The sequence below is a fragment of the Aspergillus alliaceus genome, assembly GCF_009176365.1.
Source record: "Aspergillus alliaceus strain CBS 536.65 unplaced genomic scaffold BDW43scaffold_48, whole genome shotgun sequence".
NCBI lineage: Eukaryota > Fungi > Ascomycota > Eurotiomycetes > Eurotiales > Aspergillaceae > Aspergillus > Aspergillus alliaceus.
This window is the reverse complement of record NW_022474731.1, coordinates 50,759-69,556: the sequence shown is the minus strand read 5'-3', so window position 1 is coordinate 69,556 and position 18,798 is coordinate 50,759. Positions and strand designations below refer to the sequence as shown.

Sequence of the window (18,798 nt, the reverse complement as noted above, 5' to 3'; positions counted from 1 at the left end):
TAATTAAATTGCCTATTTTACGTCCATATCGAACCTCAAATATCGCTATACAAACCCCATTCAACAAAATGAAACTGAGCGCTATTGGACTCTTCGCCATTGCCTTGAACCAGGTTCAGGCCAGCCGTATTGTCCGAGCGTCAAAGTCTCCCTACCTTTTCCTCATCGGGGACTCCACTGTCGCAGTGAATGGTGGCTGGGGAAATGGTCTTCTCTCGTACCTTAAAGACCCAGCCAAAGGCGAGAACAGGGCTGTAAGCGGAACCACCACCGTTTCCTGGAAATCCAATGGAAGATGGGATGATCTCATTGAAAACATCGAGTCGAACGTGGGAAACTATGAACCCATCGTCACCGTGCAATTTGGGCATAATGACCAAAAGTCCCTAACATTGGACGAGTTCCATGCAAACCTGGAGGAGATTGCAACGGATATCAAGCAGGCTGGCGGTACTCCGGTATGATCACTTGCTCTTGGTAGGTAGGGCTATCCTGACATATGGGATAGATATTTATTACCTCCCTCACGCGACGCACATTTGACGGCGATACAGTGGTAGAGAACCTCAAGGAGTGGCGAGATGCGACTATTTCTGCGGCCAAGGCCGTCGGCGTCAAATACCTTGACTTGAATTTAGCAAGTACCAACTATGTCAACGCCATCGGGGAAGAAAACGCTAGCAAGTACAACCTTGCCAGTAACGACAGGACGCACCTAAATACCGCCGGTGAGGCCGTCTTTGGCCGAATGACACTTGACCTCTTGTTGGAGGCGCGTGAGGATCTCAACGAATATTTCGACTCTAACAAGGCTTTGAGCGACAAGATTGTTAACGGGGAATATGCCACTGGGGATGAGTAAAAGATCACGGCGCGGCTACTCGGGTGAGGATAGGGAAGGGATATTCCGGGTTTGCGTTCAAATGTATCTTCTGCATAGTATAAGTCTATCCATGTGGAGGAAACAGTAGGAGGTACTGTCCTTCGAGCATCTATAGTCTCTCTTACCGTAATTCTCCCTCCTTTTGCCATGAACAGTGAATGTAGCAAGCTTCATTGACTAGTAGAAGATGAATCTTATAGCTTTGCGAGACCATGGTATTCTCCCCACCCCACTGAATATGCGACAAATGCACCCTCTGTGACAAATTTTTCTGAGCTCATTTCTTTTCTCCAATAATGGCTCGGTATAAAGATCCCGCGAGATCGCCCTTTCAGATGCCTTTTGTGGAAATGGCTCTCTGGATCGACTTGTGGGCCAAGCCAGTAGGTGTCCTCAAACCCGTACAGCATGAGTTCTTAGTAGTATCTCACGGGTCTCTTCCATAGCATTTGGCCCGGACAGCCGAAACAATTATGGAGATGTTTATTGGTGGACAATTTAACAGTAAATATCCCCTGGAAGGTGTACACTGCTTACTCAGATATACCGACTCACTTCAGACTCTTTATCTAAATCACATTTTATCCGCCTTCCCTGAGACAGCATGCGCAGGAGCTATATTTCCTTTTTCGTTCTACATATTCTATTCATTTCAGTTGGCCGTCTTCTTGATATGGCATCCATACTGAATGGAATTGAACACGCAAAAGAATGCTTACAGAGCAAACCAGAGCAGTCGTAAAAACACCAAGTTCATAATTACATTTATCTGGAAATTTTTTCCAGCAACACACCATTAAAAGCTCTATCTAAGAAAAAGAAAGGATGGAATGCCATCACATTTTGTTCCTCATCGCTTCACACAACTCGTCTTGATGCACTTTCATCTCAATATGCTTTCATGATAGCATTAACTAAGAACGGTTAGCATGATTCATCAACACTCGAGGGCAATGTCACATACATTTACAGGCTGCTGCCAACAGTGGCAAGGACGGTACCGACGGGGATGCCGACGGTAGGGAGGCCGAGACCAGAGACGAGACCAGCAACGGAAGGAGAAAGCTGAATGACGAGAGCACCAACACCCTCGGCAACGACGGTGACGAGGCCTTCAACCTGGGGGCCAAGGGCAGTGACGAGGTCACCGACAGAAGAGGCGGAAGCAACGATACCACCGAGAGGGACACCGAGGCCAGGGAGACCGAGGCCGGAGACGAGGGCAGTGACCTCGGGGGAGAGCTTGATCAGGAGGGTCTTAGCGTTGGGACCGGTGACAGTGAGGACATCGTTGAGCTTAGGGGCGAGGTCCTGGAGGATCTTGCCGGTGCTACCGCCAGCGGAAGGGACACTGGAAGGAATGGAGCCAGTGGAAGGAGTGGGAACTCCGGAGGGGATAGCACCAGTGGTGCCAGTGGGCAGGTTGCCGCCGACGCTTCCAAGGATGCCAGTCACGCCGCCGAGGACGTCACCAAGCGGCAAGCCGCTGCCGCCGCCAAGGTTGCCGAGAAGACCACCGAGGACACCGTTCAGGTCACCAAGGTTGGAGACTACGGGCAGCTTGCTTCCGAGGAGCTCATCGAGGTTGGAGAGAGCGGGGAGATTGCTCACGCCAGGAAGGCTGAGAGGGGCGGCAGTGGCAGTGGCAGCCAGAGCAGAAAGGATGTACGCGGCCTTCATTTTGAAGTTTTGAGGTAGACAAACAAAATTAACGAGAGTGAAAAAGTAGAGATGGACTTAGGTCAATGAACGAAAGACTGTTAATGAGGGAAGAAGTAGGTGTCTGAATAACCAGGAGCAGGGCCAGGTTTATATACCCTGGGATAAAGCGATCGTCTGGCGCAGGAGATTTCTGCACCAATGCTAGGAACCCTTTGACCGTAGGCGAGTGGGGATATCCCATTGGGTTTGCAAAGAAAGCAGATATGGAGCTCACAGCAATAGTCTCGTATTCAGCGGGGATAGAGTTGAAGCTATGGAGGGTCCTTCTACGACGGCCTTACCACGGAAAATGCCAATGATGAGTGTCTAAACTGCTGTCCTGCTAGCAATGACTAGTGCACGTGTCATGTTTCTAGTGAAAGTATCACTCACCGACTGTAAAACTGAGAAGAAACGAAGGGAACGAACTAAGAATGAGCCCAATACTATAGCCCCTGAGATGGTAGCCAGCTTGTTGGCATCAATGGCATCATTACATTAGCACTGATCGACAAGCCAATCTTACGGCTCGGCTTATGTGGCTCAAGTCCCGGTTTGCAGCGGTAGATAGTAGTAGCTTTGTTCAGGAGCAACCATCCCTGTGGAGCTCGGACCTTCTGTTCTTTACTTGGACTCGATCTCTATCGAACAACAATCCTTCCTTGATCATTGCGTTCTCACTGGTTCACAGGACAACTATATGTGGAATTCACACGTCCGGTTGTCGGAATGCAAGGCCCCAAACCATTTCCATTTGCACCAGCTCTCTTGCGGTCAGGTACAGATTCATTGTTGAACCTCTCATTCTGGTTTTTTAAGCTTTCCATGCCGTACCTCTGCTCTACCTTAGACTATACGTGTCAGTCTCGAAAACAAAGAAGGACTTGGACGGTGTAAGACTAGGCTGAATGCAGCCGTCGGCGGATCTCGGTCTTGGCCGTATATTAGATCGGTTGAATGGAGTGATGGAAGATACATTATCCATGTACCATAGGAATTGGAAAGGGGCTTGACTTGATTTGAGCTCTTGGTTGGTAGAGCTCTTGCAGATCTTGTGGTAAACCGTGGAACGAGCTATTAGAATCTGCCACACACCAGGCTTGGCTGACTTAGGGTTCACTAAACGTGGTCCCCGTCGATCGCTATATTAACTACGGCCCACTTATGCAATGTGATCACCACCACCAGGGACTTCCTTTCTCCACGGAGAATGTTTTCATTCATAATTCACATAGAGAAACAATAAAACCCGCGGTGGTGGATTAGATACCGCGTCATCAAGAGGGACCGAACGAACTTCCCAGTTGACCATGAATGGCTTCAATGCCTATGAGCAATACTCCGTATATTGCAGACATGAAATGGAGTCATTTCCTTGGCCTCCATATGGTAAGGCTCAATTAACGATCAGCAATTTAGTTTACCCAGATGCGTTAGTTTGGCGATTATCCATTAAGATCCGCTGGCCATTCGTGATCAAAGTTAGTATTACGGGTCAATGGAAAAGAAACTCCGTAGCGGGAAATACCTTCCTTCTAGAAAGACGCAAGTTAGGGCTTGGTAATACCTCTTAAGAATGATTAAGTTATTGCGCCATTTCTGCCTCGCATATCCTTTCCTCGACGACCGGAAGTTGGCCGAAGGTCGGATACTCTAGTGGGATAACATGACAAAGAAAGAGGTTTAAACACCGGACCGAAGCCCAAGCTAGAGCCTCCCGATCCGAGTGAGAATACTGCTTCATTTCAACAGGTTTGTTGAGATCTTCCTTTGCTCCTGGGATTATTGTCAAGGGGAACAAAAGTAGAAGCTGAATGACGATCGACGGAGATTTCTGGCGTGCTCCAACCAGCGAACTATCTGTTAACTACGGTGTCTTACTTTGACGTAGCAAGTTGATTCAAGGGACCTTTCTATGTATTCGTGACGTAGAGACCCACCTGGCACCTGTCTGGATTCAGAAACCTTTTTATTGCTGTGGCTCATTTGAACCGCATATCCTCGTGGAAGGCCTGCTACGTAACTCAGTCCGACTTGTGTGATACGTATGTGTAGCGGTATAAACTGAGAGAAGGCATCATTTACCGCTTTTCTTGAAATCTGCCCTTGGATAATAGGGTAAATGGTGTCTGCCATTGTTACATCCTCATTAGGCGACCAGCATAAACATTGGTCGAGGTTGTTCACCAAAGTAATAGCCTACGGCTTGATTGTAGCATGAGCCTTGCCAGCTGGTAAGGACACGGCACCTGCGCAGGGTATGTTGACCAGGAGTGTATCATTCTAATTTTGAGATGCTTCCTGTGCTTAAAATCTAAAAGCTCTACTTGTTCATCTCTTCTATGCAGTTCTAATGTTGGGAACACCTATACTATAAATATCATGGCAATCATTGAGCACAAGCACTATGGCGCAAAGTGCATCATACTATTGATGAAGGATTCATATCGATAACCTCTTTTAGGCTCACTGGTTGGGTCTGCTACGGTTGAAGTGATCTCCCCAGATACCATCGTCCATGCCTGCAGCAATTCCCTCCAATAACATGCATCTGCAGCTGGGGTCAAATACCGTTCACGGAAAATGTTCACATTGTTATTCGCAATCTGTCGAGCCTTTGCGGGGTCATCGAGGAGTTCTTGTATTTTCTGTGGCAAGTCAGAGAAGTCCCTTTCTACCTGGACGTAGTTCTGATATTGTCCGGAGGAGACAAGGAGATAGTGGTGATGCTGAATATATTGCAGTTCGTGAATGACGATAATCGATCGGCAGGCCTGGCGATATTTGAGGGAGGCAGAATAGGAACGGCCTAGTTTTGATTAGCTACTATTCCGTCAACATGGTTATCGCAGTGATAGGCCGGAATCACCTTCTACATAAGCGATAAATCGGTAATTACAGTGATCCTCTATGCTAAGGAAATTGGCCTTGTTCTTCCACTCAATCTCCTTCACATCTCCCCAAGGATGTTCCTGCGCAACTTCGAGAAGAGTACGTCGAAGCTTTGGAGCAAAGCTGAGCTTTCCACGCCATACCAGCTTATCTTGCTTTTCCTCCCAGGAAAGCTCCTGCTGTCGGACGTGCTCAACCATCTGGTCATATGGCCCGATCCGACTATCAATATGTCCCCAGGACCAAAAGCCAAAGTCGGGTATTAGCAAAACGGACTCTTCCTCGGCTTTTCGTGCCAACACCCACAGAGGATGACCTGGTCCGGCGACATCATCCACCTTATCTTCCACGGAAAAGATAAATTCAGCGTTAGGCATGGTAGCACGCTCGGGTGATGAAATCAAGGCACGGTGGATCGAGCTCAAGATCCCGATGATTTTACGGCGGTGATCCTCTCCCTTGCTAAGGGTCATGATGACATATAGCCTTCCCTTGTATATAGCTGCCCGGGCCATACCGTCCACCATCTTGATATTGTCGAGGTCAGCCCTGGTTATTCCACGCTTGGAGTTCCAGAACGTTTGAGCCCGAGTTGGATCTTCAAAGAGACCGGGGAGGAACGATCGGCATTGTATCTGATTATAGGAATACTCTTCAGGGTCAAACGCACTATAGGAGGTGGGTTCGGAAGCAGAAGGGAGAGCAGAATCATTAGACGGTAACTGAGAAGAGCACCGGAGGCAGCTGTCACATTTGAAGATAGTAGAAGCCTCACAAGCACAGTGACCCGCGGGAATCAGTTGGTTGAGTAAAGGATGAATGTTGTCTTTGTCGGAATTCACCCCTAGCCACAGAGACCATATTGCTATTCCAAAAGAAGCAAGCAAGATCAAAATGACTAGTTGGCAAACATATCTGTTTGTAGCCCGGCCCATTTGTCCAAGCTTAGCAGCGGAAAAAAGAGCCGAACGTCGCAGACTGGGACAGGAAATGTCCTCTGACGTTGGGCAATGGCAAGAATGAAGATAAAAGAAAAAGAAGGAAGAAAATAGAATGAGAATTAACAGAAGAAAATGACATATAAGGAACCGACATGGTGGCTCAATGTAACCTAAGTAGCGCTAGCATGTACTCCTGGGTTCAAGCATGCTCATTTCAACATCCCTGTTAGAACTCCAGTTTCGTTGCCATGTCACCCATCTGGGCATTGAAATATATTCGTCTGTCCCTAGACGGTTCTCCAATTTGTTTTTCAGTCGGTGGATGCCCACTGCTTTGAGTCGTGTTGGAGGAAGGTCAAATAAGCTAACGAGATAACGGCATCTTGTGGACGAGAGAAGGGTCTATTACTGACCAACCCCACCAAATCCCTGTCAATAAACCTTGCAATATGTAAGTGCACCGATACTAGAGTCACCTTTTGCACCATCACAGGTAGGTTGTATGTGACCCGGTGTGGCGAATTGAAACATCCAACCCTTCCCCTGGTTATCCGCCTTGGGTTGTTATAAAGACAAGGGGATGACATATAGGGCTAGAAACTCTTGAAAAAATAAGAATTGAGTTAAGGTTTGAATACCTGACCTTTTATGTAACCTCTGACCATCAATAACATGTATGAATGCTTGGGTATATATGCTGGAGTCAACGGTACCTTGGTGGAAAATATATCTCGGTTAAACTACACTATATGGTGAATGTCGTTACTTGTGGAGCCGTCCACGGCCCACGGCCAGATAGTAAAACGAGTAGAGACACCAGTGTGCGTTTAAAATGAATGTAAATCTTGCCATTCCAAACAATGTAGGAATTGGATCCGCAGTAACATTGACAGCTTCATGACCCACCGCGTGCCACCAATAGACGGTGGACAGCTTTGAGGGACCCACTTTAGGAACAGTAGAAAAACCTTTCTCCTGGCATGTGCATAGCTAAGCCTTAGCTTGGTGTACATAAGATGGATCGCAGCCATATTAGGACTTGGGTGGCAGGGGCTTAACTGGCCACTCGTGGTCTCTGTTGAAGGTTGCCTCAAACGACCACTCACCATACCCAACGAATTTTGTCTTTTCCCCCGAGCGATCAGGATATATGACCTGACAGGTCGTATCGTATGGTACAGAGACCTCTATCCTGATCTTGCTGGAATCGTCGGCGGCAGGCGTTGTCTCCCAAGAGCAAGCAGCCCTTCCATGAGGTGTGAGGTGAGAGGTAGGCGCGTGAGAAAGTTAGCTCCTATCGAGGGCACGACACGAAATTGTTTCCATCCGGGCTACAGTCTCTGCAGGCCTGCAACCCTTTCAAGCAGAAATTTCGCGATAGCACCGAAGGCATAGTGGTTGAAGGGAGTCATCTCACCGGGGTTTATGCTACCATCTGGCAAAATGCTATCCCATCTTTCCCATACGGGAGTCGCACCCATCATCACTGGATAGAGCCACGCGGGACAGTTTTTTCCTAGGAGCATAGAATAAGCAACCTGGACATGTCCAGTAAGTGCGAGGGCTTCGCATAGGTACGGGGTGCCTGCAAACCCGGTGCCGATGTCGAATTCGTTCTTTCTGACTAGCTCTACTAGGCGGTTTCCAGCACGGACTCTTTGGACTGGCGTCAATAGATCAAAGCAAATAGCCAGCGCATATGCTGCCTGCGCGTCAGACGTGATGCGACCGTTTGGAATGACATATTGGTCGTGAATTTCCTTCCGCGCTGAGTGAGATTCAGTCTTGAAATAATCCCGATCGGCGTGTTTGCCTAAGATGCCGGCAATCCGAATCATGCAGTCTAGGCTGTGGATCAAAAAAGCATTGCGGCCATCTTTGCCTCAGTTGCACCCTTCCAAGGCGCACCGGGCGGAGCTGCTGGGTCGAGCCAATCCTATAATATATGGTCAGCGCACAGAGTTATATCACAGAAATTTTTACTGAGTTACGCACACCAAGCTGGAAGATCTTGGTATCCCACAAGTGTGTAGCACCGGTTTGATTTCGTGGCAATGTCTTCATCCAGGTAGTCATGCTCGTATACTACTGAACTAAAATGCTCTTGTCTCCCGTCTCTGCGTACAGCGCCAATGGAGCTAGGATAGTCACATCATGCCAGATAGCGCAGGGTACCCTTCTGCACCAGGTCGGGTCCGGGAGGGTAGCATTGGGAGTGACCATGACCATGGCTGGGACATCACCGAGGACTTTCTGATCATGTTCAACGTCGATGAGCTAGTTCTTAAGCATGTTGAAACAGTCATAGATTAGGGTTGCCGTTGGTCAGAATAAAGCTAGGTCACCAGACCAACCGAGCCGTTCATGTCGCTCCAACCAACAGTGCAGGGGAAACGTTGGGTCCCGTTTCTGGCATGTTATGGCTGCGGGTCACGCCGGCAGGGTTCCGCAAGTTTCTGAACTGGCTCTGGGGATCGCTATCGTCGACCGGTCATTGTGACTGAGAATGGATGCCCGTGTCCGGGGGAGAATCAAATGACTAAAGAGCAGGCATTAGATGACTAGTTCCACATTCGCTATCATGAGTTGTGTCTAGATGCTATTTCCCGGGCTATATACGAGGATGGTGTGAAGGTGAAAGGCTACTACGTCTGGTCATTGATGGATAATTTCAATATGGTCCCTTCCCTCTCAAGCGCCTGTCTCAATCTAATGGCTTATTGCGACAGAGTGGTCTGCTGGGTATGGCCCACGATATGGTATCACACATGTGGACTTCAACACCTTAGGACGGACGCCCAAACGGTCAGCAGGGTATTTACGCGAGAGTTTCAAGACACGTAGGGCCGGGACTTAGCATATTAGATGAACGCAGGTCAAAGGACTTATAGGAATAGAAATAGACACCCGTAGTTGAGTAGTGTCATTACCTGTCCCATGAGTAATTGTGTCGAGTTCGAGAAAAGTCTCCCAAGGCAGGCGAAATCCGGATGCTTACTCCTCCAAGTGTGTTACGTACCCAAGTAGGCAATAGTTCAAGGCAATTATCTCCAATATGAGCCGATTAATGCACAAAGATGGCGTCTTATGATCCGGGGAACCTCACTATGTAGCACGAGTTTCTGACCCAAATGGCATGGCTTACGAAGGCACAAGGACTTTCCGTGTTGTCCCTTTTCATATTACCCATAAGACACCATCGCCTTGAGTTACTACCTGAACCTTTCTTCTACCGCCCTTATGCGCCTTTAGTCAATATTGTATTATCTGAGCCATAGGACACCTTATATGTATGAGAACGATTCAATCATGTGCCGGAATAACTAGTCTCACGTTCCTATTTGAGATCCAGGGTGTAAATAATCTCTGGGAAGGTAGATATGCACCCTGAAAGCGAAGTCCGTTTGGATAGTAGAGGGATAAACTCACTTTTAGACTACATTCGAACCAAGGCGCAGGAGGAGCGGGGAATGGCCGAGGTCTTTGTCGATTTACAGGGAAGTGGAAGTATACAGGTGTACCTCAGACTCAACTTCCAGGAAATCCCTTCATTCGGACCATTATCACCACTCATGACACGATGCCGTTGGTTGCAGAGGAGCTCGCTAGTACATGGCCGATAGTTCATGCTTTGTATGTGACCGCGCCTGGTCAAACACGAACATTGAATTTCATCCCTCCGGGATATTTTTCCCCGAGTTGAAAGTATCACAGGCTTTGGGCGCTGTGGAAACTGGTAAATCACTAGTGTCATGAGCTTGCATTAGTAGTTGGCGCCGAGTGCAACTACTATATCATTCAACGTGACTTAGGGCATAGCAGCTCCCTGACAGCAGGTGATCCAGCCACCATGAGATAGTCTCGAGCTTTTTGGTGTCTATATATCGGACTTGAAAGAAGCCAGCATTGGTCTCAGTTTGTATCCGGTTCAGATAGTCTGCAATGATGCCTGTCTCTGCCTATCGTTATCATGGCACCAATGTCTGCAAACGACGAGCAACAGAAGTCTTCCGTCGAACATCAAGAAACAGCCGACGAGACCATAATCAAGCCGTCCGAGGCTAGATGCCGCAATGAAAGGGCAAGCTGTCTCCGGCTATGAGCGCCTGGGAGTATGGGAAACAATCAAAACCTTCAGGATTTGTACAATGGTCTGCTTTTCCATGGCATTCAGTGCCGCTACTGATGGCTATCAGGTTTGGTGAGCTGCATAAGCCCCCGATCGTAAAGCTTGTTTGGGTATTGACTGTGGATCCTAACATAAATGCCAGCATCATCGCTAATAAAGGGTTTGTCGAATGATTTGCCACGGAGACGGGCAAAGACAGAGAGCCTGCGCTCGCTTCACCCATCCTTGCCAGTTGGAGCTCTATCATGTCATGTGGACAAATTGTCGGGATGACAACACTGCCATTTCTGTCCAGCAGGTACGGCAGGAAGAAGCCGATGTACACATTCTGGATGATTCTTGTGAGTAGCGTGCTTGCCGAGAGTCTTGCAAAATCGTGGCAGGCCTGGCTAGTTGGCAAATTACTTGCTGGCATTGGGGTCGGTTGTCTCCAGTCTACCGTACCCCACCCACATACATACATTGCAGTTGCGCCCAACCGGATTCGCGGTAGTCTCTTGGTTCCTTTTTCGCCCAGGTCGCTCTGCAGCATCTGGCTCACGACCTCACCATGGACTATCTCGATTTACACGCAATGGGCCCGGATCGGGTTGATGATCCTTATATACCTTGTCGTCCCTGAGTCTCCAGCATGGTGCATTGGCGCCGGCAAGACCGAACGTGCTAGAAAGGAACTTCTCCGGCTGTATCGCGGAGTGCCGGGTTTCAATATGGAACAACAACTTCAAGACTTGTCCCTGCTGTCGAACACAAGTGGGCCATAGCAGCTGAGTAGCGAAGGGAGAAGTGGTATTCTATCTTTCGTGGGACTGATGGCTTACGAACTATCATCACTCTGTGGACGAACACCACGCAGCAATTCATTGGCCTGACGCTCTTCAGCACCTTCGGTACCTACTTCTTTCAGCAAGCTGGTCTCAGCGATTCCTTCAAAATCAAAGTCATTACCGCGTCTATTCAAATTGGAACAGTTTTGGCCCTAGTTACCATTATCGACCGTTTGGGCAGACGATACTTAGCTTGCGGTGGGACTACAATCTCGTGGGCTGCCTGTCTAGCTATTGGTATCATCGGGGTCGTTCCCAAGGGCAATCCGTCAACTTATGTCTTCGTTTTCTTGCCTACCTTTAGAGTAAGTCGAATACGCGACAACGCCCCTCATTGAGTGCCTTCATTAACATATTATTCACCCGTTTAGATGTTGGCTTGGCCGCAAACGGTGCAACGGGGTGGGGGTATATTGGGGAGATCTCATCCCAGCGCTTGCGACCATATACCCCTGGCTTTGGTGCTGCTGTAACCTGCATCGTTAGTATCGTTATAGGCAAGCTAGTCCCATATATGACTAACGTGAACAAGTAGGACTAGGGCTTCAAGACTAGATAGTTCTACGCCGGGGTTAGCTTTCCCTTCACTGTGGGAGTGTAGTTCTTGGTTCCGGAGACCTCCGGGCAAGACTTGTCTTCAGTAATGATATCGAAATACCGATTATTCCTCCACTTAGTCGTTCTGCCGCGGAGCTAGATGAACTATTCAAGAGAAAAACTAAGCCGCGGAGATTCCACAAGAAGCAGACCGTGACCCAGCGCTTTATTAACATGAAGGGATTGGAGGAATCCTAAGAGAATCCCGTGTGTTATGCTTTTTTATAGTGCTCCTAGTTACTGGTGATGGGGTGTGTCAATTAGGATGAAGGCATGAGAGGACGAAAACTATCAAGACAGTTCATACCAAAGTCTCGAATGGAAAATTCTTCTTGATCGGAGATCAGTTGTCTTCCTAGCCCCCAAATCAAATCCATCTTCCGTCGTCTTATCGGAACGTAATATAATATTACGAATCCGGTAGGGATCGCCCTGTGTTTTTCCCCTTGTATCCGATTCTTAACTTTGGCATCCCAGCTTCTTTCAGGTAATGGTCTCGCCCACCCATGTTGAAAACCCCTCTTGGCCAGTATGGCGCACTTTAAAGTAACTACGCGATCTTCTCTCCTGGTCTGTATTTTTTTTTCTGGAATTTCACTGGCAGAATCAGTGCTGCCGTCTTGCAATGGGGACGCGCGTCCTTTCTCAGTATGGATGGCCGACAGTGTCATCTCTCGAGGACAGGCCATCCTGCACCCCGGGACAACGCCAGAAGCCTCAACCTTCCTCCAAGTGGGTGTTTTTCAGAACGCCATTCTCCAGTTGAAAAATCACTACGGTACCCCGGAACAGGCATGTGCACAAGCCAATTGGGACGAATATTTGGCAGAAAGCACAGAGAGCGTCATGCCCTGGCTTCTCAATTCAACTCAGGACACCCAATATCCTCTGGATCGATTCTCCGATGGGAATGCTCTATTCAACCAGTGAGTCTAATCTCGTTCCCCCCATGGTTCCTATCCGGAGCTGACAAAGCCTATAGATATGAAACCACTAGAAACGAGACGTATAAGGTGGCGCTGGATGCTTTGCGTCAGTCAATAGATCTCCAGCCGAGAAATAAATATGGTAAGTAGATAGAATAGCAGCAAGACAAGATGAGAAAATACCCCTGAGAAAGAAAGGAGACCTCCTGTCATCGTTTCATCTCTCATTAAGTTTGCATTCCATTCTCAGTTGTTAACCAATGATCAGAGGGCTACTGGTACTTCAAGTACCCCAACTGGAGCTATCTGGATGGGATGTATTCGCTCATCCCTTTCTATTCCACCTACACGGCCCACTTCACGCCGCACAATCGCACCGCCGTAGCCAAGGATCTAGTCTACCAACTCGAGCTCCTCTGGACTCATTGCCGCCAGAACAGCACTGGCCTATTGGTTCATGGATACGACGCCTCCGAAACAGCCGTATGGGCAAACCAAGCCACGGGCGCCAGTCCTATCGTCTGGATCCGCTCTCTGGGATGGTACATGATGGCTTTGGTAGACCTGCTAGAGCTTTCCCGTCCACATGGTGTTCTCAGTCAGGACCAGTGGAATCATATCCACCGGCGCTTTGTCGCGCTTTCCAACGCAGTCATGGCTGCAGCAGATCCAGACAGCGGCTGCTGGTGGCAGGTCATGACGGAGCCGAGAAGAGAAGGCAATTACATTGAGTCCAGCGGATCGGCAATGTTTACATATGCGCTCTATAAAGGCGCGCGACTTGGCTACTTGAACGGTCGCCGTGACAAATACTCCGGACCTGGACCCACAGATCTCGCAAGTAAATGTTATGGCCATATGGTTGAGGACTTCGTAGTCGACAACAAGAACGGGACACTAGGCTACAACGGAACGGTGTCAGTGTGTAGTCTCAACTCGAGTGCTACCTATGAGGTGAGTTCCCAATGTAAAATATTGTATCCCAGGTATTGTGTAGCTAATAAGTGGTTCGAATCTAGTATTATGTCCACCAACCGCTCCTCTACAACAGCGTGCATGGCTCTGCCTCCTTTATTCTTGCCAGCCTGGAACATGAAGTTGCTGCCAACGTATCTAGACATTGATGGATCCTCTGGTGGTTTGTACAGAATATAAATAATTCCTCGGCCTCTGATATTGTTACATTATAGATTTTGCAAAGCTCTTACACCATGAATGCCCTCTCTGAGAAAAGACCTCGCGCTATGTAAGCCCTTAACTGTATCTCTTTGGCAGTGGCTCTCCAGCATGCACAAATCTCCAATGTAGTGTCATGTGTAGAGCGTATCGTATCGTTTTGCTTTTGGCCAAAACGTGGATCCAACACAATAATGTGCCGAATGGGCTAAAAGAAAGCTCCATAAAATTAAGTAATGCCGTCCAAATGTCAAGGCGGAAAAAAAAATCCCAGGAATACAAAATGAGACCAAAGTAAGGAAGTTTGTAAAAGGCAATAGTAATATGGTCCAAGCATGAATAAAGCTGGACAAATCAATGTTATCAACCCCTTCAATTGCACCAACGTGGAACAACTGTCCGCCGTTGGCGCCAAAACCTATCTGCTGCCGAAAGCCCCAGACCAATATTCTACAGCCGCTCGAGTCAGAGGATCTGAATCAAGAATACTGGATAATGGGGCTCTGTGCTCTGAAAACCCCTGATAATTTAGAGGTTAAGTCAAGTGTGGAGAAATCCGTCCGCGAATATAGCGTTGATTTTGTTTTAGGGTTTTGTGGAGCCCATGCGATGGATCATGTCTCAGACCAACCACCAGTCTGAATGGTCCAATGTAAAACATACATCAATGAGAGGACAAGTCAAAATGTATGGAATAGATTGCTCAACTTGATTGAACGTGCCATATGGAGCCACTGGACAACCCCAAAACGGCAATGTTTTTGAGTAATAAAGTGTTAAGGCTCCGGGATAGAGCGTTCCAGATCTGGAGCCTTCACTCAGTCAGGAGCGTATCTACGGGGTACAGGGTATACAAAGTTTTCCAGAGCCTCTTGAAAAATCTTGCATCCATGGAGTTGAGTTCCATATCGAAGACTGCAATGTTGTATGCTGATCCCTTGATTCACTCACTACTAATATAATGATTTGAGAACTGCCAGCCGGTGCTGATCCTAATATAAAATGTACAATTTATGAATCCGCCATACATTCATTTACCAGAAGATCGCCTTTACCGGCTGTAGATGCTCTTGATCGTCTCCTGCTACCGCAATAGGTATTCGAATATACCCCAATGTGAATGCCGCTAGTCTCACGTACAGCTTCGATTTCAAGCCTTCCTCATTAATCTCTTCCACTAATCGGATATTACGGTTCCCTGGGTCGGGAATTAGTTCTTGGCATGTCTCTCATCCTTATAGCGTTCTTTCGATCCATCCTCCTTTAAGTTCTCCCGACGTTTCGCCGCAATATCGCTCTATAACTGAGGATGGGGTTGATGGGGGATCCCTCTCGAAACATGCCCATTTATTAGTCCTCCGTGCCTAAACCAAAAGTTAAGCTATAAATACAATGTTTCCCTCACACTCCTTGACAACAGGTAATCCTAAAACAATCTCCCACATTCATTTTCGAATCCCATCCGCTCTTTTGGACTCTCCATCACGCTCATTTTACCATCACGATGCAGCTCACTCATTTGTCTGCCGTTCTCCTCCTCACGGGAGCCTACGCTGCATATGCCCCCGAAGGACCCCCGCCTTCCAACAGTGTCACTGAGATTCTCGGCGGCTGCAACCCGGCGCATCCAGGAAGCTGCCCTACCCCCACCGAGATCCCCGGAGGTTGCAACCCTGCCCACCCCGGCAGTTGCCCCGAGACCACTGTTGTCCCTGAGTCCACCGAGATCCCGGGTGGCTGTAACCCAGCTCACCCGGGTAGCTGCCCTACCCCTACCGATATCCCCGGTGGTTGCAACCCTGCCCACCCTGGCAGTTGCCCTACGCCCACTGAAATTCCCGGCGGCTGCAATCCAGCTCACCCAGGCAGCTGCCCCGAAAGCACTCAGATCCCAGGCGGATGCAACCCAGCCCATCCCGGAAGCTGCCCTACCCCCACTCAGATACCTGGTGGTTGCAATCCCGCTCACCCCGGAAGCTGTCCTAGCGTGACCGTGGTGTCTGGTAGCTCGACCTATCTCTCCCCTGTTCCCGCCGTGACCCCATCCGGCTTCAGCAGCGTCGCTGGTATTCCCGGTGGCTGCAACCCTGCCCATCCCGGCAGTTGCCCCAGCGTAACCGTAGTCTCCGGCAGCTCGACCTACATGTCTCCCGTCCCTGTCGCCACTGGTGCCTCGAGTGGCAAGTGGTCCGGAAACCTGACGTAAGTGCTCCCTTGACCGTTGAAGACCCAAATACTAAGGAGAAAACGCTTTACAAAGTTCCTCTGGCCTTAGCCCACTCTTCACCGGCGCCGCTTCCAGCACCCAGGCCAACTATGGGGCTCTCTTCGTGGGTGCCGTTGCTCTCGCCGCCCTTGCTTTCATCTAAGCGGCGACACTAGGCCATGCACAGTCCTCGCTACCTCATATCAACTCTGTGGTAGATCCGGGAAAAATAGTATGGCTTTTTTCACCTTCTGGACTTTGTATTCTACATGCTTTGCTTGAATATACCACCTCCGAGTACTAAAGTAGTTATGTTATTCGTTTAAATGTATAATCAAATTAGATTGGAATCCATACCCGGATTAGCTAGTACCGAATGTAAATCGCAACTATAGTAGTCAAGGCGAGTCTACTCCGTAGAGCAGACACCAATTGATCAATATAATTATCCACAGGGATCTCGATCTAGAACTTTAGGACAAGAGAATGGCGCTCAGCAAGAGTAACTGACTTCATATTCTTACATTCTGATCAAAGGTGTGTGTACACACGAACTCATCTCGTTTAGCGCGTTCATGATAATTACTGTGTTGGTTAGCCTACGAGACTTGACTTGGCTTATTTCGTATAAGTTTTTTCGTTGAAAACTGTAGTGATAGCCATGGGTTTAGTCGGTGTTGTATTGGATATATCATAATATCACTTATGTTTTTGTATGTTAAGATACATATTCGGATAGGCCGAACATTTTATATGGTGCATAAGAGGTATCACGTTTGATTAATTATTGATTTTATTATGTTAAGATAAACATCTTAATTATCCAACGGTCTAACAGTCCTTGAATTGCTCATTATTCCACGACTATCCATGGGACCAAATTTCTACTCGGTCGGTTAGCTCATTCCGAGCGGGCACATGATGCCTTGCTTACCGTACAGCAGCCTGCTGACATGCTGACATAGACTCAAAAAGCTCACTGGAATACCTAAATGTAAGTAAATACTATCAGAGTTGTCCGAGAATTCACAATTCTACACGAACAATCCTAGCTCACTCCTACCATGATGAGAAATCTGTATCAAAAGCTTGAACCACGCGAGGAGGACAGTTTCATCCCAAGGGAAGAGACCGAATTAGTTACTAAAAGTGTTTCACAATGGCCCTGGCATGTCATATACTGGATATGTGTAACCATAGCCATTGCTGAAGCTATTCTTTTGGGTATTCCTCTGTCTGTGGAGCATAGTGTAAAGCCGCCAGCATCACAATGTAAGCCCAAGAATAAGTCTTTCTCTTCTTAACTCACAACTACTAAACTGCGATAGTTGATCATGTACAAGTAGCCTTCGCGAACGAAGAATCATTCTCTAGAATACGAGACATGGAGGACTTACAAATAGCATGGAGCATTTATACGCTACGTATGCCTCCCCCCGCCCTCGGCCATGGATTTAACTGACACACCTCGTTCATGTAGCCGGTTATGTGAAGGTCACGGATCCTCAAGCATACGCAATGGTTTCATATGTAGATCCCATCACTGCTGAAGAAAACATTTTTGTGCCTTCTGTGTTCCACCAACTCAGTTGTCTCAAGGATGTACAGACGCTTTTCGTCGAACTCCAGAAGGGGAAAACAGCACTTCAAATGACCCAAAGCGAAACTTCTCATACGGAAGATTGTTTTGATTATCTTCGACAGGGTATCATGTGTGGGGGGGATATGACCCTTGGAACTCAGATGACAGATGAGTCGACGATTGCTTCAGTAAAACATGATTGTCGCGACTGGGGTCAGATTATGGAGTGGCAACGTAGATATTCTGTGGCTTCTCACGGGGGTTAAGCCACGAGTGACGTTTGTCTATTAGTAGCTGTGACTCTATCGAATGCCTGGTAACCCATGTGATATCTATGATACCAATGTATGGAAACGGAAAGCCAAGATAGCAGGTCGCGCATTAAATATATCTATCCTAATTCAGGTGGCTCTCCTCCTGGCAATATAATTTACCTTGAGATAGGAACAAAATGATTGCTCTGCCACTGAGTAATTTCTGCCCAGCTCTTGCATGTATGCACCTCTCCTTCGCCTATCCATGTTTTTTGTGCAGCCTTCGCCACCTTGACTACTGACTCGAGCGTCATGTCGGCAGAGCACATAATATCATGCCGAATATAATCGAAGCAGTGGTGGGCGTGGCCAACCTCACTCGCGGTTAAGGAGATATTGCTTCTCATGTCCTGCATCTGCAGTTGTATGCTTCTCAGACAGTGTAGCGAGTGGAACGCGGATATTGCGTAGTAATTGTCGTCCTGCAGGCTGTCAATTTTGATGAGGCCGGCTACGAAGGCATCACAATCATTAGCAGATGACGTCCGACAATCATTCGTCAAGTACCCACGTAGATTATACATGTGCCATGCTTCGACTAATTTATCTTTGGTTTCTATGTTGTGGAATGCAGGGTGCTGCCTAAAAGTCACTTCTTCCTCGGGTATCACTGAAATATATCAG

The 18,798-nt window shown here is 48.0% G+C and overlaps 7 protein-coding genes across 7 annotated transcripts; 4 read left to right on the top strand and 3 right to left on the bottom strand.

Annotated features, from left to right (window-relative positions):
- Positions 1 to 68: 68 nt before the first annotated feature.
- Positions 69 to 864, top strand: BDW43DRAFT_321734 (rhamnogalacturonan acetylesterase; the record flags this gene model as incomplete). The annotated part of the gene is made up of 2 exons (XM_032049396.1): positions 69 to 458; positions 509 to 864. The coding sequence occupies 2 exons, from the start codon at positions 69 to 71 to the stop codon at positions 860 to 862; spliced, it is 744 nt and encodes a 247-aa protein (XP_031896694.1).
- Positions 865 to 1,849: 985 nt separating this feature from the next.
- BDW43DRAFT_314505 (uncharacterized protein) lies at positions 1,850 to 2,563 on the bottom strand (the record flags this gene model as incomplete). The annotated part of the gene is made up of 1 exon (XM_032047819.1): positions 1,850 to 2,563. The coding sequence occupies one exon, from the start codon at positions 2,561 to 2,563 to the stop codon at positions 1,850 to 1,852; it is 714 nt and encodes a 237-aa protein (XP_031896693.1).
- Positions 2,564 to 4,964: 2,401 nt separating this feature from the next.
- BDW43DRAFT_287228 (DUF821 domain protein) lies at positions 4,965 to 6,465 on the bottom strand. The gene is made up of 2 exons (XM_032043126.1): positions 5,454 to 6,465; positions 4,965 to 5,393 (listed from the first exon to the last, which is right to left on the bottom strand). The coding sequence occupies exons 1-2, from the start codon at positions 6,409 to 6,411 to the stop codon at positions 4,990 to 4,992; spliced, it is 1,362 nt and encodes a 453-aa protein (XP_031896692.1). The 5' UTR covers positions 6,412 to 6,465; the 3' UTR covers positions 4,965 to 4,989.
- A 1,283-nt stretch (positions 6,466 to 7,748) lies between these two features.
- On the bottom strand, positions 7,749 to 8,493 carry BDW43DRAFT_314503 (bacterial alpha-L-rhamnosidase; the record flags this gene model as incomplete). The annotated part of the gene is made up of 3 exons (XM_032047818.1): positions 7,749 to 8,260; positions 8,326 to 8,353; positions 8,413 to 8,493. 3 exons carry the CDS (start codon positions 8,491 to 8,493, stop codon positions 7,749 to 7,751), a joined length of 621 nt encoding a protein of 206 aa, XP_031896691.1.
- Positions 8,494 to 10,490: 1,997 nt separating this feature from the next.
- Positions 10,491 to 12,168, top strand: BDW43DRAFT_302810 (putative MFS alpha-glucoside transporter; the record flags this gene model as incomplete). Its single annotated transcript, XM_032045310.1, has 8 exons — positions 10,491 to 10,618; positions 10,689 to 10,706; positions 10,746 to 11,288; positions 11,327 to 11,682; positions 11,745 to 11,896; positions 11,933 to 11,944; positions 11,975 to 11,997; positions 12,051 to 12,168. 8 exons carry the CDS (start codon positions 10,491 to 10,493, stop codon positions 12,166 to 12,168), a joined length of 1,350 nt encoding a protein of 449 aa, XP_031896690.1.
- Positions 12,169 to 12,501: 333 nt separating this feature from the next.
- On the top strand, positions 12,502 to 14,020 carry BDW43DRAFT_321733 (Six-hairpin glycosidase-like protein; the record flags this gene model as incomplete). The annotated part of the gene is made up of 4 exons (XM_032049395.1): positions 12,502 to 12,896; positions 12,953 to 13,038; positions 13,165 to 13,850; positions 13,916 to 14,020. The coding sequence occupies 4 exons, from the start codon at positions 12,502 to 12,504 to the stop codon at positions 14,018 to 14,020; spliced, it is 1,272 nt and encodes a 423-aa protein (XP_031896689.1).
- Positions 14,021 to 17,345: 3,325 nt separating this feature from the next.
- BDW43DRAFT_314499 (uncharacterized protein) lies at positions 17,346 to 18,126 on the top strand (the record flags this gene model as incomplete). The annotated part of the gene is made up of 3 exons (XM_032047817.1): positions 17,346 to 17,550; positions 17,607 to 17,702; positions 17,759 to 18,126. 3 exons carry the CDS (start codon positions 17,346 to 17,348, stop codon positions 18,124 to 18,126), a joined length of 669 nt encoding a protein of 222 aa, XP_031896688.1.
- Positions 18,127 to 18,798: the final 672 nt, after the last annotated feature.